This window comes from Taeniopygia guttata, chromosome Z, assembly GCF_048771995.1.
Source record: "Taeniopygia guttata chromosome Z, bTaeGut7.mat, whole genome shotgun sequence".
Classification (NCBI taxonomy): Eukaryota; Metazoa; Chordata; class Aves; order Passeriformes; family Estrildidae; genus Taeniopygia; species Taeniopygia guttata.
The window spans coordinates 48,567,408-48,594,479 of NC_133063.1; the positions used below are offsets into that span (position 1 = coordinate 48,567,408).

General features: G+C 39.8%; 1 protein-coding gene across 1 annotated transcript in view; it reads right to left on the reverse strand.

Annotated features, from left to right (window-relative positions):
- The window catches only part of ADAMTS12 (ADAM metallopeptidase with thrombospondin type 1 motif 12), a 147,109-nt gene that overhangs the window by 53,825 nt on the left and 66,212 nt on the right, over window positions 1-27,072 (reverse strand). Inside the window, exons 4-12 of the mRNA XM_030257799.4 lie at window positions 17,253-17,449; window positions 15,280-15,363; window positions 13,516-13,640; window positions 12,175-12,324; window positions 9,532-9,675; window positions 8,711-8,855; window positions 3,867-3,959; window positions 3,484-3,629; window positions 2,476-2,645 (exon numbers count right to left, since the gene is read on the reverse strand). Of these exons, the coding sequence (XP_030113659.4) occupies window positions 2,476-2,645; window positions 3,484-3,629; window positions 3,867-3,959; window positions 8,711-8,855; window positions 9,532-9,675; window positions 12,175-12,324; window positions 13,516-13,640; window positions 15,280-15,363; window positions 17,253-17,449 (1,254 nt within the window). The remainder of the gene's footprint in view (window positions 1-2,475; window positions 2,646-3,483; window positions 3,630-3,866; window positions 3,960-8,710; window positions 8,856-9,531; window positions 9,676-12,174; window positions 12,325-13,515; window positions 13,641-15,279; window positions 15,364-17,252; window positions 17,450-27,072) is intronic.

A 27,072-nucleotide genomic window follows, 5' to 3' on the forward strand; every position in this document is an offset into this window, starting at 1 on the left:
TGAAAAATCCTTGAAACTGGATTGTACAAGTTAAGAGAGAAAGTAAGGGAGCTGACAAAGGTTGGTGTATATATGGAGGACATTGTGAGTAAGTCTCCAGAGACCTGAAACATCAGTTCATTTTTGTGGGGGGTTTAAAAAGGCTGTTGGTTTGTTTTTGTTTAAAGTTTCTGTTTGTTTGGACACACACATGCAAGGAAGGCTCAAACTGCTGTGTTTCTCAGAGACAGCACTGTTTCATGACCTTATCTGCAGGTATTTTTCCCAGGATATCGTTAGCCACTGATAGGAGGTGAAAAAATATTTGAAACTGAGATGGAAGGAAAACTCTCAGATGTATTTCAGGTAATACTGTCTGGACAAAACTGGAATCAGTGTGCACATGAGAGCCACCCACCCTCAGTCATACAATGATGTCAGATGAAGAATCAGCACAGGATTTGGGCAGCTCCCTGCTTATTTGAGTGTTACCAGGAGAGCCTGTCTATCTGAGGAAGCCAGTTTTACTTTAGGTTAAGAGTTTAGCAGCAAGAAAACACTTTAAATATTGTCAAATGTGAAAACATTAAGGGCCTCCAAGGTAATGGGAAAGACACAGAAATCTATGCTGAAATTCTGGCTGCTGAGAAAATGGGGGAAAACAGTCAAGTTTTCAAGCCACAGACAAAAATTACCTCCTTGATATTTGAAGGATTTTGCAAATGATTTTCCAGATGAAATATGTCAGGCTTAGCAGCACAGCGTTTTACATAGAGCTGGTTTGTCTGTACAGTTCTGAACAGTTCTATTTGAAATATAGCATGGACAGAGCACAGCTCTGCCTTCCAGTGTGCAGTAAGCATTTGACTCATGATTCTCAAAGTCCTTTAAAAACAGATCTTCTGTAAGAAATGCACATGCAGAACTACCTGCTCTGTTGCAGTGCCACAGACAGGATATGAACAGAATGAATGGTGTACCCTGCAGTAGCACGCCCTGAGTAACAGAGGTCTGGAATCCTAATTTCAATGATAGGTGACTGCAGAAAATATTTTTGGGTTTGGTTTTGGCATAAATGTTAGGTTGTTAGCATTTGTCATGGCTTTTCTGGATTTCTTAAAAAAAAATCTCTATCAGCCATATTTTTTTTCATCAGAAATTTTACTTGAAGTCTGCCTGCTCTAGATTAATCTTCAATGGTGTATTTGTTACATGAAATGGAAACAGTAGCTGAAATTTAGGAAACCAATTCAGAACTGCCAATAACTGAAAAAACAATTAACATGCTGAAAAAAATATTACAGGCAAATGAAACTGCAAGTTTAATCCTGATCTTCTCTATCCTGTCTTATTTTCTCATTAAAAAACACACTGCTACCAAGTTTGCTACTGCTATGGAACTGTGGGGAGTGGCTGATCCACCTGAAGGCTTTGCTGCCTTCAGTGGGACCTTGAAAGGGGGGGAGAGTTGGCCAGGGACAAACTTAAAAAAAGGGCAAGTGTAGGGTCCTGCTGGGGAGAAATAACCTCAAGCACAGACTGGGGTCTGACCTACTGGAGAGCAGCTCTGCTGAGAAGGACCTGGGAGTTTTGGTGGGTGACAGGTTGCCCATGAGCCGACAGTGTTCCCTGGCAGCCAGGAGGGCCAATGGGCTCCTGGGGTCCATCAGAAAGAGTTTGGCAGTTCTGAGTTCCTCAGTACAAGAAAAGCAAGGAGCTACTGGAGAGGGTCCAGTAGAGGCCACAAAGATGATTCCAGCCTGTTCCCGAAGGACTGCAGGAAGAAATCCAGAGATTCCTTTCAACCCTAACAATTTTGTGGTTCTATTGGATAATCTACACTTTACATTTATGCACAACCCAAGACTCAAACTGCATACTAATAATGATTGCCCTTGTATTTAATAACTAGCTGCTCCAAAGCAAGTTATAAAGCAGAGTCATTGACTCTGCCTCTACAATACAAGGCAGAACAACACTGACCCAGTTCAGGTATTACTTCTACACTGTAACATCAAGTACACCTACCATTCAGATCTGAGTTTGGAAGTAATAAAATTACATTTGTGCAGTGGAAGAGCTGTGGTTACTGGGTGCAGTGATGCCTGCAGGACCAAAGATGCAGCTCTCCACCACACCATTCTGCCTCTGGCTCTGTGGTTGACACTGGAAAAGATGGTTTAAATCTATTCTAAAAAAATAGTACAGACACAAGTTCAACAGCTTTTCTTAGTGCGGTATCTTTACAGGAACTGAACTAGTTACAATCACAGCCATTATCACCAGAGCTCTGAAAAAATATCTAAGTGTAGAGAAGAACCATGGCCTTTATGTTCACACAAAAGGCACAACAGCATACAGAGACACACCAGATCTTTGTCTCTAATTCATTAGAAAACATGTAATTCAGTGACTTCTCACCCTCATAGACGTTTCTCATAGGCATGCAACTTTGACTTTTTATACAGGACATTAAAAAAATTTGTAGCTTCCTACCTGTGTTATAAACGGGAACCCAGTGGTAGAATTCGTTCTGGTAGGGAACTGTATCAAATTCACTGCACTGCATCTGACGGAAGGTTGGCACGTCTTTGTGACAGGGGCTGATGTTGCACATGCGATAGCGCTTCCTCTCTCCAGTGCAGTAGTCTCCTCCAAACTGGGGTCTAGAAAAGGAACATTGAGACTGGGACATGAGACCATGGGTTAAAAAAAAATACTTTTATACCAACAACATATTTCAGGCCCCAGTAACACAACAAGGTGACTCTGAATCCTAGACAGGGTAGAGATACTGTTCATATCACATGTTTGAGTACTCAAATGTCAGCGTGAAGCACAGAAATCTAGACAACTCATGTATCCCAAAAAAGTGCTTGGCAATACCAGTCTGAGCTCATAACAAATTAACCTATCAAATGGACTGCTTTAAATCCCATGCTTTGCAGTGCATTTGACAGTTCTCTCTGAAAAGACGAATTATTCCTGCTATTAGTGATTTGTGAAAATGAGGTGAAGAGTCTCCATGAACTCTGATATGTAGTGAGCAATTCTGCCTTTCATGTTCTGTACCTGACAACTCATGTGTCTGAAGCTCAAACAAAGCTGATGACTACAAGAAAACATGAAAGGTAAGTCCTCAGGATCAGGTTGCTAGAAACTGTTCTCACCTGGTGTGTGAGGACATTTATTTACTCATTGCAGTATTAATAAAACAATATTTACACTATTTCTGCAAAGCCTAAATGTTAAGTATGTTTTTTTTATTCACTTTGCATTGAAATAAGCTCTATGGAAAGTAAGAAATACAGAACAAGATGACTGTAAAAGACGAGCCAGCTGAATTTCACACAGGTATGCCTAATTGGGAAGAGAGGTGTCAGTATCTGTGACGTATTGATGTGGCACCTGCTGACATCAGTTTCATACAAGAGAGTTTCCCATATCATCAGAACCTCAAAAATCTTAAACAAAAAGTAGGGAAAGTTAGTGGACTCAGCTTACTCTGGATTATCACACAGCCTCTCTGCGCTTTGAACTCCTGCTCCACATGTCATTGTGCAATGGGACCAGGATGACCAAGCACCCCACTCGCCATGGATTGCTTCGGGAGTCTTCCCCACTGTAATGCACTCACCAGAGAAGCACCACTAAGGAGAGAAGAGAAAGCCCAAAGAGCTTCAAATCATTATCACAGGGAAATTAGAATTTTTTTGAGTTTCTGGGAATTATTTGTTATTTCAGCTCATGAAGGTAGAACACTTAAGTGGAAATGTAAATGGAGATGACACAGGATGACCCTCCTTCACACTCAACAATGGCAGAGCTATTCATCGCTCCTCTCTGTTCTTTGGCAGGCAGCACAGCTTGCCAACAGTGTGGCTCACCTTGTTTTCTCCACATCGAGTGCCATCCGCAGCTGCATCCAATTTGGAGCGGCAGGAGCCTTTCACTGAGCACCAGAGGGTCTGGCAAAGGTTCTGAAAAAGAAAGAAAACTACAGCAGTCTGAGGGAGAACTCCTTTGGCCAAGATTTTCAAAAGCCTCCCAGAGTTTTGTACAGCCACTTAAAAAGCCTTGTAAGGGTTGTATTTCCAGAGGAGTCAGGGTTTTTCACAAGATAGGAACTATCAAGGGTCCAAACTTATATACTTGTCATTACTGTGCAAAAAGCGACTATCTGAAAAATAAAAAAATTCAAGTGAATTCCCTGCCCTATGTGACTTCAAATATTCTCCTAATTGGCTGCTCAACTCCTAGATAAACACAAGAAAAATGACTTAATAAACTTTGGTCACTGCTGTTTGCAGATAAGGTGAACAGAAAATTGAACTATTTTCATTTGAAGAGTACTAACCAATATCATCTTCAATTCTGCATTGCTGTCTGCCTGAAAACATACAGTGACATCAAAGGAGGTTACAGAAGCCAGGCAGGCAAATACAGAAAACATCATGTCTCCAACAATATTAATGGAGGTACCAAAACTAGATGAGGAAGTGATGAGGCTTAAAACATCAGCTTGGCAGATGGCAAGGAAATTAGCTGGAAAAAAAAGCAGTCAGCTAGTTGGCGGAGAAAAAAAACATAGTGGGCTGGGAAGAGCTAAGGCTCTGGTGAGCGAATGTTTGCATTTTAAGTAACTCAGAAACTGGTGCCCGTTTAATACAGTAGGTTGTCAATAAAACACTGCATTCCAGATGCTTCTCTATGTACAGTGGCTTAACTCCCCAGAACAGACAGAAACTCCTGAGATACAACAAAGAAAGCAGGGCAAGAAACATTCCAGCTACCTTTTACCAAACCCACTTCACTCAATCAGAACTATCCTCTAGAAAGGGAGGACAGAGTTGGAGGGCCATTTCTCCCTCTTTAGTTCACATGCACACCAGTTTTTCTTTGTTTGCCATGCAGGAGCCCTGCATGCTTAGAACTCCTGACTGATCAGGGCTTTGCATGAAATACCACTTCCAAAGTAGAGAAAGCAGGGCTCTCAGAGGGACTGCACAGTGCCAGCAGGAACAGCAGAAGCTAAAGCCTAGATCCTGACTCACGGTGTTTGGATGCCATAGTCCAGTTCTCGAAAAGAGAACAGAGCTGGTAGCATCAACCTGTGAAGAAGGGACAGCTCCAAGTGCCATCAGAAAAAAGAGTTGATAAGAAGGATCCCACTAGCAGCTCCCACTGGAATTCTCAGAGCAAGCCACATATCCTCCCCAGCAGGACCCTACACTTGCCCTTTTTTTAAGATTTGGAAGTTATAAACTGCACACTTCCAAAAATGCAGCCCCAACGAGCCAGTAGCTCATCCAAGTGGGAAATGCAGAGTCTGGCTGCCCATTTCTGGCCTGCTTCTGTTTAAAATGGCTAAGCTTGGGCGCAAGATTTGAGAGAGTTCACTTTCATTTACCTTCTCCATTGTGTGTTTACTTTGGTTTGTCAACAAGAGCACCAGAAGAAAGCTGATGGCATGGAACATCTCAAAGCACTTCAGCCTTCCAGCTGGAATACAATGTCTGGGCTGCTGCATCTTAGTTCACTGTTTTTGGGCAATGTACAGAAGACAAACTTTGTTTTGCAGTTCCCTGTTTATAGTTCAAGGGTAGCATTCTTTGTGAAGGCCTTTTGAAGCCATCATTACCAGGTTCTTAAGGCAGAGCTACCCAAGTGTTCTGGCTGATGAATTTTCTCTCATTATCAAAGTAATCCTTTATTTTAACTCTTGTAGACAGAATATATTTTGTGGCTTTAGTGTCTAAAGTGTACTCTTGCACCATGCCTCAGACAACATCAGAGAAACTGGCATAGAAAATGAACACAGCTTTTCATCAGTAGTTACTTTTATTATTATGTGCACGCATAGATTTAAAGTCAAGAATTCACAAAGGGAATTCTTTAGCTTCGCAAGGATTTTTCCATATTTATCTCCATGTCCCAGAATACTGAAACAACAGCAGAGGAGATGGACTACAATATGAGAAACAACAATATGAGAGGATACACCATGTACTTCATGCCTTTGGAGGTAACACACAGAAATTCGCGACTCTGTTATGGACTCAGTGCAAAGCAAGTGGGTTTTCTTTTCATCAACAGTATGATATACACTTTCCCCCCAGTCTATGAGAATAGGGTCTGTGCATTGAAGAAAGTTGAATCAAAAAAAAAGTCAGTTTCACAAAAGCCAATGGAAGTTTCGGAGAAAAAGGCAGTAAGATGAGCATTCTGATATCCTACAGGCTGTTCTATAGGAAGCTATGGGTCTAGCTATGACTTGGAAAATTCCTCCATCTAATAAATTTTTGCTTTTCTTTGCCTTATTAGACGGATGATATTTATATACTTCACAGGACACTTTACTGCCTAAGCGCATAATGAAACCCCTATCTAAATTATAAATATTAGGTTTTGCTAAGTGTAATCACTGAACCCCAGGGCATCTTCAGCTAAATGAAGATTGTTCTCTCAAAAAGGATCTGTGGATCAAATTCAGTCAGACATTAAAATGCACAAAACAAAAGCAGCTTGTCAGTGAGAAAGGCTAAGTAAATAGAGGAAAGGCAGAAGAGTCAGACCTCTTAGACAAAATGACAAAAAGACTGATGATTCAACATTCCAGGTTGACTCTACTGCTCCCAGTTCCATCTCCTGAAGTGCAACTAGCAGCAAAATACAGGCCTGTCGGTAAAATGCAAAATGAGAGGATACCAATGAATTTTCTGACATATGTCTAGCTGTAAAAATTGGTTAATCAGGAGATGTGAATGTAAAGGTTAGGTTCAAATGTGAATGTTAGGTTCAAATTCAAGGAGAGACACACTGAGCCAATACTGCAAAATTACATCCTAATTGTCTATCTGTACCAATAGACAAATTACAGTAACTAAGGAAACTGTAACAGCACCTAATGAAAGCAATCCTTCAATACCTTCTTCAGATTCAGCAGCTGTAGTTCAACACCGTTAATCATGTTATCTATCAAGGTTGAAAAGATTAATCAGAAATAATTTTCCTAAGAGAAGGGTAGATGGAGATGCACACAATTATCTGAATGGAATAAACAGTCAACATCAGCAGTGCCCAGTCCAGGACTGTGTTCATACCAGCACTGCCAAGAGCCTAAATACATCTGTGTTTGACAGGGCCAGTAGGCTGGGTGCTGTCTCCAGCATTTACTGAACATTGCTGCGCAAAACACAGGAAAATTAGTGATCACTTAGCTAGGCTAGCACTTGGAAACACTGTTGCTGAGCAGTTCTATGTATAAATATCCTGTGTTGGAGTGCATGAAATAGAAGCCTCTGAGTCCCTCAGAGAGAAAAAGAAATGCAAGATTTGAATACGAACCTCTAGAAAAGCTGAAATACATTAAGCCACACAGCATGAAACAGAAGTGTAAGTTTTAGTTTTAAGTAAGTAGAAATATATTTCAAGTGCCTTAAGAAACTGTATTAGCTACTAAAAGGCCCTAAAGGCTAGTTTAACTTAGCTCCAGACATAACAAAAACATAGCAGAACATTGCTTGTGTTTCTAGATAGAATAGGTAGAACTACTCATGTAAATAGATGCATTTATATACATAGATTCTGGGTAAGAAAACAGATAGTACCTTTTGCATAAATAGATACAATTATGTATGTGGATTTCAGGTAAGAACTGACACTACTTTCGCACATTAGAATTAAGCTCAGATTGGTGTTAAGAGAAATAGAATCATGCTTTTAGCTGATTGGATGATTTATGGATAAAATCCCTTGTATTGGGGTGAGAAAGAAGGAAGAAGAAAAAAGGTGTGGGAGCTGCTGCTGTTTTTGTTCAAACATTGAGACTTTGCACCAGAAAGCATTTAGCATGGACTTTAATAGTCTGAACTGCTTGTCTTTGAGACCAATATACTCATGCAATAAGCAACTTCACTACAACCGGCTGCTCTTACCTCTTTGAAGACCCAAGGCCCAAGATAGCCTCAACTATGTTGTACAGACCCAAAGACCTCTGAACATTCTAGGTACCATTATTCTAGTAAAATACCATACCACTGTACTTTAGCTAACACTCTGCAGGGCTCTTGTGAGGGCTGCTGTGACTACACTGCTCCCTAGCACCTCCTCACAATACTGATTTGCTATGCTGTGAGACAGACCCCAGGGTACTCTATGAATTATACACTTCTGCATAAATATCTAATGTTCCACACAAAAATATTGGTTTTTCAAAATAAATATTTTCCACAGGGACTGAAATATTCTTTTGTTTGTTAGATCATAAAGAATATGAAAAATCAGGAAGTATGGAAAGAGAACACAACCCTAATTTCTTCCAAAAACTTGTCCTGGAACTGAATATTTGTTCCCAGAATGGTTTGATTAATTGAAAGCCACAAGGTTGAAGAATATTTTAAAACTGGACTTAAGCTGCATTAATAATTTACCTAAGAATTAATATTACAAGTTTAAAACCAAAATTACTCCACTGCAGAAGGACAGGCACTTAATCATAGTAAGTGTTGAGATCCAGCAAAGATCTTGTGAACCACAAGGCAAACAACATAACAACTCACTTCCAGAAAATGCAGAATTAAGGGTGTTAGGCAATGCCTGCACTGCACACCTAGCCTATGAGACTCTAAACACACTGCATTTGTAAACGAGGTGCACTGAATACACTTCCATGCTGCTCAAGAATTTTGAATTCTTACTAGGAGAATGAAGAAAAACATTCAGCACTTACATCCACATCTTCACAGAATGTAGCATTGGAACCATACTGAAGCTGGCATTGGTGGTGCACATCATAAATCACTCCAGGAGCAATGACTGGGGACTTTAGAACTTCTTTCTGGGGGATGTCATCCAGGCAGAATCCCCACCCACGACTTAAAGACAAAAATTCCATATTAAAGGACTCTATACCACCACAGTTTTTTATGTTTCTACACAGACTTTTAGTATCTATTTCTTAGGGGTAATTTTGATTATGGCCCATGTAAATAATACTTCCAGATTCCAGCCAAGTTATGCTGAAATGCTGCAAAAGTAGTCACTCTGTCTAGCAAGAGATGATTTTAAAATGGCAAAATACAGCTTGTCAAAGAGGAAATATCTTGAGCTCAATATAATTTGCAGAGTGGCTTCAGAGAACCCCACAGTCTCCGGCTAAAATTATATCACATTGCTGGTCGTAAAAAGAATGGAACAGATTTGAACAAGTCACTGAAGCCAAACACATGGTACTGTGGCCAAAGGCAGAGTCTATGAAGTTCTATAAGGGCCCTTGTTGGAAAGGCTTCTTTCTTCCTGGTAACTGCAAAAAGCTGCAGGCTGCACCAAACCCAAGCCAATATGACAAGACTTGAGCTCACTTCCAGACTACAAGACTGGACAGAGCTTTTCCCAAATAACTATGCAACATGGCAGTGGTATGACCTCAATGGAAAATAACTCAAACACACTAAAAACACCTACAACAATCAGTACAATAATACAAAATGTACTTTGAACTCCAGCACAGTTGTGCTCATTTTAGGCAACTGCTACAGCCTGACCACTCACTCTAGGAACCGTGTGATGTACTCCTTGCTGCACTGTGACCAGGTGAGGGGAGTAGGATCATACTGCAACTGTCGGGACATAATATACGGGCGCTTTCCAGCAGGCTCACAGTCGTTCTCCTTTCCATCGTGCTGGATTCCAAAACTGGAGATAAAAAACAACATCTAATAATTCCAGCTGACTGGCTGTACAGCAACACCTACCTACAGGTTCCACTCTCTGCTTAAAAAGACACCTAGGTTGCTTCCTCTCCTGCAGAGCTGTAGTTATCAGTTTGCTAAAAGAAAATGTACACACAGAACATGCAACCCAAAATCTATGAAAAACCTGCACCCCTACAGGCTTTCAAACATGTCTGTTATGCACAACAATATTGCCCTACACAAAATAAAGAACAGACTGCCACAGACTATACTTCTGTACTTTTAAGGGAGTCCGAACACTAGTGCACAGCTGGGGCAGAAATCAAAGTTTAAACCTAAAAGTTACAGTTGTAACAGCTAAGACTGCTCCCTAACTCTTGAACCCAAAATTGCATCACTTTAACTAAGATGAGGCTTTGTTACATTCTTAGAATCTCTCATAATTATGTCTCTACTGCTTTTTTAATGTTTAAAACTTTTGATAGACTGCACCAGAGATACTGTTTATAAAATTATTGAATGTTCAGTGAATTTTCCTCCAAGCTCTATACCGTCATCCCATTTATTTTCTCAATCTATGCAAACAGTTCTCCATAGCAGGTTCTCTCCAGCATCTCTGACATGCTGAGAATTTTTTTTTATTCAACAGCTTGCAGAAGTCATAAACACAAAAGTTTGGATTTTATTCAACTGAGTAAAAACACCTGCCTCTTCACCACCTCAGAATGAGGATTATCTGAAAAAATAACATACAAAGATATTGATATATGAAGATGTTGACATCCACATTGTTAACATCTGGAGGTGTGTAAGTCTTGAGAGCACTGAGAGCTTCACTCAGGTCACGATTCAGTCACAAATCAGATAAAGTGTGTTCAAAATACTTAAGATGACGTTTCTCAAAAATGTAATCATATCATGACTCAAAAGTTCTGAAAGCAGAGCTAATTTCAGTCAGAACCAATTCCAGCAATGAGTCAGAAGCATAAATGCAAGGATTTTCTCTTTTTGACAGGCTGTTTTCCACAAAGAGGGTCTGTGGAATACTAAGGCTGCAAACATCTAGAGAGACAGTGTGCAGAAGAGCTGACTTTTGGCATTCATCTAAGGTATGGGAGCATGTCTGTCTTCTTACTTTTTGTTCATCTGTTTTACAAACTTGTCTATACCTGAACTTCTCAACCTGTGCACCTAGCCTGGCTTGAAGTTAACAGGGTGACAACAAACCCTACAGTATTCAACATTCCTTATGGAGACAGTCCTTAAGGAAGGGCCCTGCACCACTCCTGCAAGGGCAAGCACAGCAGTACTGAGCCTCACAGCCTCCAAAGGACACAGAGTCACCAGCCAGCCAGGCTAGGAAAGCAGAAGGTCACAGATGGATCAGTCTGTGCAGAAGGAGTCTCCTCAGATCATTAGTGAGAATGAAAACAGGTCCCTGCCAACAGGTTATGGGGACCAAGAGACTTAAACCCACAGCACCCAGATCCAACTGGAGTGATTTCAGCGTTACTTATTTATACAATTTCCTTTCTGGCAACGGAGAGGTTGCATAAATAGTGGCCAATTAATGGTTGACAGGGTCATTACCATCATCATCATCATTATATCCTATGAGGAAATAGAGACTCCATCCTGATTGGTGGCTGGGCTCACAGTGAAATTAATGCAATCATAGATAAAGCAATGAACATGTGACTTAGCCAAGCAGCATAGCCCAGTTGAAAAGTGCAGGCATTACAGTCAAACCAGAGTATCCATGAGATAATGCTCTGCCCTGAGCAAAACAGCTGTGTCAAAACAGTTTCAAAAACCTTTTATTTTTCAAGTGAGTTAATAAACCATCCAACCAAGCAAAACAGCTCTGAAAATCTAAAATTCTGACAAATTTAGTTCAAATAAAAATATCCAATCATAAAAAAAAAACATATCTAAAATTAAACATCCAAGAACTTTATTTATCTTGGGCCGAAGTGTACCCACTTAGCATTATTATACAGAAAATACCATTTACTAAGAAACGCCCTAAAAAGACTTTACTGTTTCATCAGAAAAAAAGGTAAATATTAAATGTATTATAAGATTAATGTATGTTTTCTATATGAGTTTCACTACATGAGTTATAAATGTTTTAGCTAATCTGCATTCCTGAAACACTTTGACATAATAAGACAGGTTTGTTTTCTGTAAGTGTTTTGGATCAACCTGAATATTATCCAAAGTAATTGCATAGAAATCTAGCACATGTTGGAAAAATTAGCACGATTGAGTGATGCTTCTTCGTAGCTTAATTATTTAATTTTGATATACTGAATAGTTGGATATGTGAAACCCTATCAAAGGGTTAAGAATTTTTTTTTTTTTGCTTTGAAATAAGTTTTGATTTTAATAATAGAGACATTAACCCACTTTTTGTTTTGCTTCTGTCTCACAATTTGAGTATTAACATGCAAATAACAAATTCAACTCAGACAGGTTCCCCCGTCCCTATCAACCGTACCTGTGTCCAAGTTCATGAGCAACAGTGAAAGCCAAGGGGAGGCCCGAGTCCTCATTGATGTTGCAGCTCCTGTGAGGCTGACACATGCCTGACAGGTGAGACAAGCCTAAGGTTTCACAGGGACGGTTCATGCCAGCACAAATGTCCTTTCTAGAATCACAAAAGAGATGTGCCATTTGAAGAGCTTAAAACCAACTCCAGTGGAGCATCACTGACACTGGGTAGCAAGTTTCCATCTTATAATGCGATAATTTCCATTATAAGTAAATTGTAGTGGTTAGTCTTTTACAAACATGTATGGAACAACATGCACTTGTTCTACTACTATATTATACTGCTATAATTTGTAGCCAGTATTTATGTGGCTGTAGTGCCTAAATACATACACTTATTGTCACCTCCCGTACGTCAAAGTTTTAGAACCACCATGTCTGGCAGCATTTTAAAGCACATTTTACTAACGTCACCATAGCTCAGCTTCATTCAAGTGAACTGTCTGGGTGCTTTGTATTTGGACAGTGAAATCTCACATCATTGAGAGACTTTATCTCACAGTATTATTTTAAGATTTTTGACTGAGAAAAGGTTGAGAAACTGGGGTGGTCAAAGGGTGCTCTTGATGATCTTGGAGGTCTTTTCCAACCTAACGATTCTGTGATTCTTTTTTTACTCAGCTACTTGAGGGGTGTTTTAGGTTGGTTTTGTTGCCTGACAAACTTTAGTTGGGGGCTGTTTTTTTCAGACCATAGATTCAATCGCTTCTGCCACCTATGTGCAGACTCAATAAATTTTTACAGACCTCCAAAAGTCCCATTCCATACTATGACATAAACTCCCTGCATAACTTCAGACAACCTCACTTTCACATTTTCTGTTCCTCCTTGCTCAGACATTAAAAAATACTCTGTCTCCTTAAATATGAAGGTATTTAAAAATCATATACTTAAAAGCTTAAAAATGAATGGCACCATGTTTGCACAATATTCTTCCTTTCTGAGCTGCACCTGCACATTTTTTCAAGAGCTGTTCACCTACACACTACCTGGTTTTGATATATTGTCTCAAAGAAGAATAGAGCAGTCACTGAGCACAAAATGAGATAGGATCAAGTGGGGAATGGCCGAGCTGTGGAAATTGCTCACCTCTTGAGACCCACAAATCTGTATTTTGTGACTAAGATGTATCTCTAACCCCTCTGCATAAGTAGTCAACATTTCTCTCCTCTGTCAATATTTCAACCACATTTCTGAGCTCTGTGCAGGATGAACTAAGAGATAGCATAAAGGAAATATCATTACCAAAGAAATGCAACTGAACAACAGTCAGTCACTGATGCCATACCTGGTAAGAAGGACAGCCACATCATGGTGTGTGGGGTTGACATCACTCTTGGGATTGACACTCTTCTGCCACTTGCAGAAGCTGGCTAATGTCTTATCAGCATGGTGCACTATCTTCAAGCCTTGCTAATGGGAAATGAAGGAATATACTACTGTAAAGACCACAGTACATTGCAGTAACACTTCAGTGACGTCAGCTGTGAAGATGGGTAATCTAAATGTAGTCAATTATGTTTTTGCCTAAAGTTAGAGCCATCGTTAGGAGCAATGGCACCTCTTTATCTAACATCAAACATTAAATTAAAATGCTGACATTTCTGTAATTGGCGCAGCTACAGGAAAAATTACAGAATGCTCAACTCTACATACATTTTGATAAATGAGCTTCATAAGATCCAACACTGAATTGAAACTTTCAAACATTTTATATTCTCTTGAAATAATTTTCCTCTGAAGAGAAGGTGAAGATTAATTATTGTAGGACTTTGTGATCAAATTTGTCACTCAATGTTATGGGAACACTGTCATATTCAGACAACAATTATGCTTCTAACAGGTATTTTTTCACCATGTTTTTCAATTCCAAAGAGAAACAATGTAGTCATAAATGTTTCTTCCTCAGCTTATTATTATACAGTTTACATGCAAACTACTGAAAACCTTAAATAAAAAGTATGCAAAATAAATTCATCCAAAATTGAATTTTCTAATTTCTAGTCTGAGACATTAATTTTATCTTGATTCAGATGGCTTCATTTTTAACAAGCATCAAAGTATGGGATTAACTGTTACCAGACAGTAATTTCTGGGAAACTTTAAAAAAAATTTTGAAAGGTATTTAACACTGTTACTTCCAACATTGCCATTACCTCAACTGAACAGGAATCCACATTTTTTTATCCAAACAGTCACAGAAGTTTAGAATACCTTGGAGGTCATCATGGATCTCAGGTCCTGTTTAGGTGCAACCTCAAGTTTTTGTCCTACTTATGCTGAGAGCTATAAGGACAGACTCTATCCCATTAAATATTTCTGAAGATATAACCATGAGGTTTGGCATACTGCCTTCAATAGCACTGGGACCATCCAGGTTGTGGTTATAAATTCTAAACCACTGAGAAAACCCCTTTAAGGTGTACCTCTGGTCAGAGCTAACTATATTGTGCACAGCATTTAAAAAGTAACCATAGAACTATGATAATCAGCATGTATCTAAGCATGTAGTAACATATTTGTGAGACAGATACGCTGGAAGCTATCAATAGATAGCTAGTTACAGCAATTAACATCTACTTCATCCTCATTTTTCCTTGCTTTAAAAGAGATTTTAAAAGAAAAATATATGTTTGAACTGCACAATAAGAAAATCGCCTCTTCCGAGATATGCAAATACCATAGGACTACACTTCATAATACATTTCAGGCAATGACAAATAATTAAATCCTGAATGTTGATATTTAGTTTCTGTTTCTTATCTGGTCTTCTTTGTCACCCCATGTTCTTCTGACACTGGGGAGATTCCATTTCCCCATTCTTAACCTGGCTGTTTTAATTATAGTTTCCTATGCAGTTTTATGCAGAAATACCTAAAGTAATCAGCTAAAATACTCTGCTATCCAGGGCACCATTTCTCCTAAAACCAGACATGTTTTAGGTTTTAATAGAATAAATTTAAAACATTATTTTAAGCAAATATAATTACATCTTAATGTATTGAACCCAGAAGTTTTGTAAGTGATATTTTGAGGTAAATAAAAACCTTACCTCCACCTCCTCAAAGAGGATGAGCCGGACCAGCACAATGTGAATTGCATTGCCAATGCTTGGATCGTGGAACAACCCGGTGACCTGTGCCAGAGCCAGGAGATATGAGATTAACTGATTCCTGTACAGCAGAACACAACTCCAGGGAGAAAATACATTTACTTCTAGCACACTATTTTGCTTCTAAAATTTTCAAATAATTGAAAGTTTACTGAAATCCAACAAATATTAGAACTACTGCAAAGACTAACTCTGCCTAATGAATGATGATACAGCCTTTGGCAAAAGTTACTAAGTTAAAAAAAGTTACTAAGCTAAAGAGCAAAAGCCCAAACAAGATTACATTATGTCCATTGCGCTTTCAAAAATTTCTGAGTTCATAAAAAATACTAGCAGAAAGGAAAAAACATCTACAATCATAAAACACTGATGGAGAGGTCCACTCAGGGTGCAAATAAACCAGCATATCAAATCGTCCTGTTTAAATAAACAAACTTCTGTCACAAAAAAGCAAATTTAGTCAGTATTAGGCAAACAGAAATTAGCTGAATAATGGCTACTCTTGTGTTTTCATCCTCTGTACAGGAGAGGATGATAAGTACGAAATCAAAGATAACAACTCCATTCAAAAGACTCCACATAAAAAAGAACAAGAACAGAACTCTGGAAAAATGTGACCCAATTGTTATTAACGTCATCAAAATGTTGAATTAGAGAGGAGGAAAAGGAATCAGAGCAGAAGATAATCACAACCTATCTATACATATCTGTATGTGTGACCTATGCCATCTATCACAGGAAATATGAATGAACAAAATGCATTGCCTTTGGGTCAAAACTCTTATGGAAAAGCCCACTAAAAGAGAAATACCAAAAAGAAGTAGAAATTCTGTTTACAGAGGTCTGATTTGTGTATGGATCTTTTTCAAGGTACTCTAGTGAAAATTGAAATATTTTAAATAACCCTGATATCTTAAGGTCAGACTGCAAAGAAAATTGAGTCTTGTTTGTTCCTGAATCTGATAATGACTGAGTTTTATTCCAAGTACTTTTCCCTGTGTGGACAAAACCTCACGTGCTCGAACAACCTTTGTACCTCTTAACTCAGGTTCATTGCCTCATCAGCAAACTGGGGCACTGGTTGGAGCACAGCTGGGAACATACTGTATAAACTCACAGGACAGATCAGTCACCATGGCTAGAATTACCTCCCTATATATTGCACATTTCTATGATAACCAGACAGAACACATCGTCAATGTACTCTCAAGTTCAATATTGATAACAGGTATTAATAACAGAAGGCATATCTATGAGCAGATGCTATGGCTTTTCCCAGATCAACTTATATATTGTGACACTTGCACACAGGAAAGCATTTGAAGTTCAACTTTTCTTTATTCCAATGTAAACTTTTTACTCCAAGAAGGATACTTATCTGGAAAAACAGCTGTATTGGCTTCGACTGGGAGAGTTAACTTGCTTCATAACAGGTCATATATTGCTGTTTGGATTTGTGACCAAAACAGTAACAAGCTGGTTAAGAAAAGCTAAAATGGCGTTTGAGCTTTTGCAAAGTTACTATGATTTCCAGCAGGCTCCTGTGCACCTTTCTTTTCCACTAATATGTGAAAGAATTTATATACTTAAAACCTGTAGAATTTATCTCTGCCATAGCCAAAAATCTGAAATCACCACTAAGCAACAGAGAATTTCAGTGGAAAGAAAGCTAGTGCTAGTTTTTACAGCTATGAGACTTATCTTGCATACATCCAGAGAAAAATTGTGCCTATACAAAATACAAGGTAAAAATACTTAAAAATACAGAGTACAGAGTTTCAATTCATATATAATTAATGATACTACATTTTTCTCCATGAGCAACTCTGCAGACCTGTTAGAAAATCAGCAGCATAATCAAATTCAGATTTGCTTCATTCGCCTATCTACAAATCCCAAAACATTGTACATACCATATTCATTATAGTGAGGATATATGACTCCACATGGTCACTTCCATGATATTCAACCATTTTACTGTCTGCCACCACAAGCGTCTCCACCCATCGCTCCTTGCTGACAGAGCGCCGAGAAACCTTCCTGGCAGCTGTGTGATTTTGTTCCCATCTCTCCCTCCGAAGCTGCTGCTGTTTGAAAAAGCTGTGGGTAACTGGAAGAGTAGAAAGCAATGCTGTCTTGAAAATATTTTCAAGCTTGAACTGTATGGCTGTGATACTTACAGGATAATATTAGCTGGAAGTGACTCTTCTGGCTGCCACCCACCTGACCACTGCAGAGGCAACTCCAAAGTGACACCAGACTGCTAATGGCGCTGTCCAGTGAAATTCTGAATTTCCTGAGATGGATTAAACATGCACCAAAAAGTCACTCCACTCAAACACAAGGGATTAACATTGTGAGACAGAGCCAAGCTAAAAAAATTTAATTGAGGACGCCCTTTTCAAGGAGTTTCTCTTGGGTGGATTGGCTTTAACCTCCAGTTGTTAGTTTAAGATAAGGGATATGCTTTCCTCACAGGAAGCTCATTTTCCCATCAGGATGGCACAATAAGTCCAATACATTCTTGGCACATCCAAGAATGGCTTGTTCTGTGCATGGAGAATATCCTTGACAAGTGGAGACACTTGACCAGCAGGTGTCATCTAAATACCAGCAGGGCAGCCACGGGATCCTCGCCTGCTGCCATCCTTCCTGATGATGGACAGACACTTACTGTTTCCACTGCAGTTTTGGGATCTGTGTGTCTAATGCTTTTCAGGAAGAAGTCTCTACTCTGTAGAGTTGCTAGCAACCTTGCACTGTATTCAGTGGGGCTAATGCCTCTCCACTCATTCTAGCTTTGAATGCTAGCTGTCCATGTTACCAAGGAAATACCAGCAACTTAAATACTGCAGGGCATAAAAAGCAACCCAGATGCCAGCTTTACAGCAACTACTGGCATTTTTCCCACCCATGACCCTGAGAAATGCTTGCACAGTGGTGGGACTTCCTGAGTCCTAGAAAGGATCAGGAGGACTTGTTTCTGTTACATATATTGCAGTAGACCCTTGTCACGTCACTCATGAAAGACGATGTCCTAATTCCAGATGTGGCACATCCACAGGCCAGAAAGGCAGCTCCAAGTGCTTACAGCCTTTCCAGCATCACCTCCATGACTGTGTGGTAGGGGACAGTTATCCAACATTACCTCCGTGTCCAGCAGTTCCCAGTGCTGAGAGCAGTTACCCAGACACTCTGCCCTTGAAGAACAGATGATCTGGCACCTGGGTCCCTTCACACCAGCTGCACCTTTGTCATGAATGAGCTGTTTGCCCTTTAGACCCAAGCGCAGACAGAATAATCACAGCATCTTGTGTACCTAACAAAATACGGCACCACCAGATGTGTGAATCTCTTGGTGTAAAAGATGGTAAGTATCTTGGTTTGTGCATTCACGTTTTCAGAAACGTGTTCTCTGATGTAAGCCTGAAAGATGCCTCGATCCTGATAACAATGTGTGCAACTGAAATATGCCATATTAATAAACAAAATAATACCAGCCACATTTAGAACTGAGCCACCGTGCACAAGTCCTGTACACAACAGCAATGAACTATCACTGCTATAACCTGCACCCTAACCCCACTAACCCACACTGCAGCACCACTCCAGCTGTCTCCCTCAATCTTTGTTCAGTCACAGCAATCATCTCCTCAAAGAGGGGCTATTTATAAGCTGGTATTCATTAACCTCCCTTGCACATTTGCACAGTTTTCAGCATTCTTATTTCTATGAAGCACAGTTCTCATTATCTACATTTTTAAGGGTTTTGCACTGAGAAAAACCTTCCCCACAGCTATCTCAACAAAAAGCTCCATTCAGACTGCTGGTTAAGTGCTTTGTTTATGACCAAATAAAAGCTCAGGCCAGCTGTCAGGTTTTCTGTTTACATCTAGCAAAAGGTATTGCTAATTGTCTGGGCAGCTGATAGCACTGGAGGTAAAAATGTAAAAAGTCATAGAGACGGCAGTGGTGAACAACCCTCAGGGAAAAGTTTAGAGTCCTGGTTAAGCATGAGGCTCTGTATTATATCAAAATCTGAGAAGAGGTGAAAATTAATGCCAGATAGCCAGAGGATTCTGCAGAAAGAACTCTCCTAAGGGATGGACAACCTCCTGTGCAGGATATGTCACCTGGACAGGTGACATCTAAGGAATGGATCCCCACTGCATGAAGTCTCCTGGCAGCTTTTTTAGTTAAACAAAGCAGAGAGGGATAACCTCTTGGAGCCACACTAAAATACAGGCAGCTACAAAGTACAGTTATACCTCTGCATTTATGTCACTCCAGATTTTGACTCTCTTTTAACCATCCTCCTCTGAAGTTAAATAATCTTACCTTGCTTTTACCTTCACTGAGTAAAGTCTTACAAGTGATTTCAGATTTACTGAGAAATCACAGGCACTCTGTTGTCCAGGCATGGAAGTCTTCACTGGGAGCCCAGCAGTTCAGGACTATCCAAGAAGTGAGGAATAGCCTGAGACTAGGAACAGTGCTGCCTGAGGAAAGCCTCTTTTCCATCATAACTGCTGAGCACAGCTCATTCCACAGAAGAAAAAAGAAGAAAAGAGAGAGAAAGAAAACAGAAAAAATAAACAAAAGAGAGAAAGGGGGCACTCCTACCCTGAGGGTTTCCATGGATTTCTGAAGAACAGGTATGGCACGGATAGAAATAGTGCTGGAGTCCTTGGGAACAGGAAAGGAATGTAGTGCTGAGAGTATAGTCAGGACAGTCTAAGACCAAACAAAAACAAGGTTGGTAAGAGATTCAGGTAACAAACTGCATGAAATTCAAGCAGCAATACTCAGAAGTTTCTAGCTGTTGTGGGAGTTAATTTTGCAGATGTGAAGCGTTCATTAGAAAAACTGATTCAGCCCAACAAGTAACATACCATGTCTCAATACAGATATGTGATATCCAGGCACTCGACTGCATAATCAGAAGAAATGGTGTAGATGACAACATTTCATCAGCTTCTAGATAGAAATGGCTGATAAACTTCAGCAAAATGGTTGGGTTTTAAGATCAAATTCCAAATTATTTTAGTGAAAATAAAAAGGTCCCTTGAAACTACCCTACAAATCCTACTTGACTAACAACAACATAAAAGACCCTTACATTTCAGCTACTAGGAAAGATTTAAAGCTATGTGTAAGATTCAGCCATATAGGAAAAAAAACAGTGTTGCACAAACTTCTTCAGGACAGTTTAAAGCTGCTTGGTTTCTGTATATGGAAAAAAAAAAATCCACCCTCTAACAAATATATTTAATTTTTCATCAGCTCACAACATTCTTTGTCAGTGTGATGCTAGATGAAGAAATTCCACACTGTTCATAACTTGCTACATTATGACACTTCCAAAACCCTTCACTTCGTTCTAAGACATGCCTTTAGTTTAAGTATTAACAAAATTATACAGTTTAGGGGTGAGTTTTTCAAGAGGTCAATAAACTGTGTTGATACAGTCACTGTACAAGCAATACTCTCACTCCTAAGAAAGTGAGCAACTTCCATAGCTGATCTACTGTGAGAACTTACTAATTGCTTACAAATCAAATGCAGCGGGCAATTCTCTTCCCCTGTTCTAAGTGCCCCTCCTGAAATAAACAAGATAGTTTTCTATACACAGGGTCTTCTTATAAAGAGACAAAACTAATTCTAGATTATGACAATGTGAGAATGGGAAAACTATGCTATAATGGGAAAACTGCTGTAAAAAAGGACGTGTGTGAATTTAAAACTGAACAGATAACCAAACTAGCTCTTTTTACAAGCATTTCTAAAACAGGCCAAGCTAAGTCACACAAATGCTTTCTGAGTGTGAAGAAGTGTTCACACAGGAAACTATTACAAATACTTAATCACGTAAAAGCCCATGCTGACAACCCCCAAGTCCCAGCAAAAACAAGCACAGAGAAATAAAGCTTACAGCTCAGCAAGGTTTGTTTACTTTGACATTCCTGCTGTCAAAAACATGGCATATCAAACAGTGAAGTCACACCACTCTGAAGTAGAATGAAACTAAAATTGGACCTGTCTTGATCAGATATTGTTGCTGAGTGTCTGCCACTCATTACCATTCAGTCTGTAAAGATGGAATGATAGATGTGCTGGGCACAAGGAGGTAAACAGAGAACAATGTCATGGGAGACGTATGCCTGAAGTTCCTTATGTTTTGCATCAATGACTGTCCTTCTGCCTGAATGTTTTTATTTTCTAACCATGAATTAAACCCAAGACAATAAGGGACAAATAAAAATTACAGATATGTCAGATGTCTTCCTAGGAGTACATTACTCCACGTAATTTGAACTTTCCATGCTCATTCATTTGGCAACTTTAGTGTCTTGTGTCTCTTATTTGGGTGAAGACATTAATGAAATGTATTAGAAGAATAAGGTGACATTTCTATGAATTAATCTAGCTCTTGGTAAAATGGCATCTGAATACAATTTAACTTGCAGCACAATTCCATTAAAATTTAAAGAAAAATAAGGCTCATCTAAAACAGAATAGACTCACTGTGAAACAAATTTGCAGATTACAAATTCCCAATTAATCATGTCTATGCAATAATGTCTCTTACCAAATAACTTAAGAACAACTAACCTAAAATTAATAGAGAAATGCAGTTTTGGGGTACTATTATGATGAAAATGAGAATTAAAACATATGGGCTTTATTAATAATTTTTTTGGTTTTATGTCTCTCTAAAAATTCATTCACACAAAATTTATGCAAAAAACCTTAGGGTGACATCTTGAAGTAGTTGTCTGCATTGTCAGTGTTGATCTGATTTTCAGTTCGGTTCTCCCAATAGTATCCAGAAGCTCTTGAATCAGACTCCAAGAATTTCTGTTCCATACTTTTGTTCCAGAAAATTAATTCATATAATAATGAAAAAAAGCCAGACTGGTTAGGTTACATGCTGGCAATCAGAGGCCACCAACCAGCTGCAGTCTGGACCAAGAACAAGGGTAAAAGGCTACAATGTCTAATTCATTACAACAAACACATGGACATGCTGGAGAGCGCCCAGAGAAGGGTAATGGGGCTGGGGAAAGGTCTGGAGCACAAATCTGATGAGGAGCAGCTAAGGGAGCTGAGGGTGTTTATCCTGGAGAAAAGAAGGCTCAGGGGGGATCTCATCACTCTTTACAACTCCCTGACAGGAGTGTGGAGCCAGGTGGGAGGTGGTCTCTTCTCCCAGGTAATTAGGGACAGGATGAGAGGAAATGGCCTCAAGTTGAGCCAGAAGAGATTCAGGTTGTGTATTAGGGACAAGTTCTCCAAAAGGCATGCCAAGCACTGGAAGACGCCCAGGGCAGTGGTGGAGTCAGAATTCCCAGAGATATTCAAAAACCTGCAGATGTGGCACTTAGGGACATGGTTTACTGGTGGACTTGTCAGTGTTGGGATCACAGTTGGACTCAATGATCTTAGAGGTCTCTTCCAATCTAAACAATTCTGTAACTCCATTCCCTTAGTTGTATGCTGCATTTAAGTTTGTGCTGTCACTATGGAACTCAGTGGTGAAAGAAAGTGCTGAAACATTTGGAGGGCACATGTTTTATGTACCCTTTGTGAGGCTTCATGGACAGGAAGAGATTTATGAACCAGCAGGATTCAGAAACTGGCAGCACAGGTCTCTGGAGTGCCCATTAGTTCTTTAAAGTCACTTAAGTGATTTTTACAAAGGCACTAATTGCAGGCTGCCCTAATGCCAAGCTCCAAGAGCTGGCAAGACCATAGGAATGGTGGACAGAACACCAAGACAAGGAAAGTTGCCAGAAAAATACGCCAACAATCAGAAGAAGCAAAGAACAAGAAAGGACTACTAATTCTGAGGATGCTGTGAATGCTTTGCATGGAAAGTTTGCTCTTTGCAAGTGGCTTGGACAAGAGAGAATGTGGTTTTCAAGCTGCAAAGATTGCAACCAGCCCCTAAAGGGACTAGAGGCAGTTCAAAGGGGCCTTCACCTACTGGTTTTAATAAGTTCGTGAGTGTAACAGCAGGCTGGGTGCTGTGCCACAGGGACTGGGGAGAGTCATTCCTCTTGCCCAAAAGAAACTTGGGCCTCTGACAGTGTTCATGCTCACACAGGGAAGTTCACAAGACCAACTGAATCTAAGGCCAAGAAATATTAGCAGTCAACCCCTCATGAATGAGTAACTGAGAATAATCACATTTGATTCATGGATTCTAAGTAAACTCGTGCATTTCCTTTTACTTCAGAAAGTGGCAGCTCCACTTTTATCAGACACCAAAGTCCATACAGTACTCATACCTATGAAATCCTAATATGAAGAAACATCTTATTCTGTTCCCAACAGAACCAGAAGCTGAAGAGTAGCAACAAGGCAGGCATGACTGCATAATTCTCTCCTCTGGACTGTAATGTGCTTTCTTCCACACTGGTCCATCCTCAGCGATGGTTTCCTGAGATTTTACCAGGGATAAACTGTTTCAAAACTAAAGGGGAGCACCTGCATTTCCCCATGCAGAGGCTTCTGCTCCCAGTTGCCTTCTTGTTCAGCTCACACAATCAAAGAATAGCCCTCTGCAAAGGCTTCAGTATGTCACTGCCCCTCCCTGGTGAGGACAGACTGCTGCTCTATACACCCAAGGAGCCTGTATTGGCTTTTTCAGCCTTGCAACAACCAAGAAAGGTCTTCCTCCACAAAGACACCCTTAACAAAATGATCCCTGTAATACCCTCATCATTCCAAAACCAGTATGTTTAAAGGGAGTACGTTTTAAACCAGTTTGCTTTAAGGAGTACAGGTGCCTGTTTCAAACACTGTCAAGGCCACATATGGAACTTGCCGTAAGATAAATCACCACAGTGAGAACTTGAGTTAAGCACAGAAGGGAGGAATTTGCAACAGGAAGGTGCTATTCCAGGCCTGGCAGCAGGATTTGGTTAGCACATCCTGGTTAACACATCCAGACAAAAATTCCTCCTGTGGCAAATGGTGGAAAAGGAAGCACCTGCTCATCCATGTATCACCCCAAGTTGTGGGAACACCATCTGTGACCATCCCGTACCTCCCAGGAATTTGGGCCTTATTAAAGTTGTACTCCAGGATGCCAAGTGAAGAAGGACCAACTACTGAACTGCTCCTTGTCCTGATCTTACAGCATAAGTATCTCACCCTCCTTTGTCCTCCCCCTTCTACTTCTCTCTATTTCTCTACCCCACATTCATTGTTAAATAAGATCTGTATTGCTAACTTCAGCATATAGTCTTGTTTGCGCCTTCATTCAGGCAGAAGCATCTCTCACCAATCAGATCATAACATATGCCCAGCACCGTTTTGCCTGCTTATGCTTCCACACACAGAACCACAAATTTAAGTGGGTTTAAGGGCCTCCTCTAGGTCCCCAAGACCCAACATGTGCACCATAGGAATCCTCACTGGCTCATCATCTCCCTTCAAGTTAATAAAGCAGAATCAGCCACTTGCATCTCTCTGTGCTCGCAAATGATCAGTACAGAGCCAGCTGGGACCAGCTGCTCTTGCCTCCTCTCCAGGAGGGATAGGAAGGAAGTCAGAGGCAAACAGATACAGGCAGCACAGCACAGCTGGGAGATGCTGCCACTCCTGTGATTACCCAGGCTGCTGAGTGATTCCAGAAGAGGATGCAGCCTCCCTGCACTCTGAGACTGCTCCAGCTCATAGCTTCACCCTCACAAAAGCTGAATCTCAGCAATTTGGTTAGAAACTATGTGTGAGAGCACAGCTGATGAACTAAAGCTATTTCCCATCATCCCACTACTGAACTGCTCCTTGTCCTGATCTTACAGCATTCTTCTGCATCTCCTTCCCTAACTGCACCTCTTCCTTTCCCAAAACACCAAACAACACCCCTCACTGAATACTCGGCAAGGTTCCAGCTCAGCCGTGATCCTCCGGAGTCCAGACAACTGCACCCCTCACACCATTTTCAGGGCAACTCTCTTTTAGATGTCAGCACTCTCTGCCCTGACGCCTCCACTGTGCTCAGACTCATTCTTGGTCAAAGATAGCTTGGAAAGTGCTGCTCAGCTCATCCCCCAGGAATCTCTGAGCAGCTCTAAGAGTCAAAACCAGCAAGCGGATAGTTATGCTTGTCAGACCTGCTGTGACAGTGTGAAAGTTCATGGCAGAGGCACAGCCCAGCCATTCCTCTCAGCAGTCAAGATACGGCCACTCTGAGCAAGAAACTGAGAAAATTCAATATACACACAAAGAGTGGTGTATGCTAGTTGGCAGCCATGCAAAAGAACAATGGAGTATTTCAGTGATTAGCACAAACATTATCTCATTCTGTGGGAATAGTGGTGAACACTTACATATAAATAGTTACATGGTCAACCAGAATACATATTATAGAGAATACTGCAGGCATCTTTTAAATAAAATTCTTCAGGCAAAGTTATTAAAGGTGATCTCTTTATGTTCAGCATATAAACTGCCTGATTTTGCAGCTATTCTATATGTTTACAACGTCAGGTTTCTGCTACACATTCTGGCACCGGGTTAGTATTTTCTGGGTATTTTATCATTCAGTTACTCAAATACACTCACATTTATAAGAAATAAAAGTTTCTAGTTCAGCCTTCAAAAAGTACTGCTTTTACTGTGACATATTTCAATCTCTTTCTCGATGGTAAGAGAGAGGTTACTGAACATGCATATGCAAAGGAATTGGGGAGCCTAGTTGAAACTATTCTACTGTTACCCCTTTAATTTTTGGAACTGCCACCACAAAAGCATTGGGCAGATTTCAAGAAGACAGATTTATCTTTCTTCTTACTGTAACTCCCTCAGATGTGAAAATAAATCAAGAATTCAGATTACAACACATGGATTTGAGATAGTTCTCCAGTTGTAACGTGGCAGTTATGAAGCCCTAGATAGAAATATCATTTCAAGTCTAAGCATAAAGCAGATAAAATTAATTTTTTCTTTAAAATAGCTCCAAATAGAAGTTTGTCTTTGCACTTGCAGATTTGACTGATTAAGAAATAATCTGACCTCAGTTCTTAATTATTTCAATAAAAATGTACGAGGATGTGTTTTCTTATATAAATGAACAAAGCATCCAGTAAAATATACATGTGGTTATTTCACTGAAATAACCACTAAAATGAGCATTGGCAATGAGAATTTCTTGGCTTACAACCAATAGTTTAAAATTTAGCTGCCTAAAGTTCAGTTGGCTGCCTTAAAATTCTGACTTACAACACAAAAGGGTAGGAGAATGTTAAAAAATAATCTAGATTAAACTCCCCCCTTTTTCCAACTTCTTATCTAAAATTTATTAAATAGGAAAAAAGATCCCTGCTTTTTTCAGAACTAACCAGAAGGTATTCTCTACGTCAGTTGTAGATGTATTTGTGGTATGTAAAAAAAAAATATATCATACAATTTGTTAGCAAAACACACAAAGGGACAAGGAGGTAGAAATGTACTCTAAAACCAAACACACTCCCCATAACTTTTAAACAAAACTATTTCAATCATCCAAGTAGCCAAACAGAGGTCCATTAGGATCCCTTTACAAATTTTTCAGATTTTATTTTAGTGCTGCATTTCAACATTTTATTTAGCTCATTGGTATAAACACATTCCTTTTCACATTTGTTTTCTCCAAAGTATTTTTTCATAGTTAATAGGTAGTGTGCACTAAAAGGTCTTGAGAGTGATTTTAAAAGTCTGAAAACAAGACAGAAACCAGTGTAT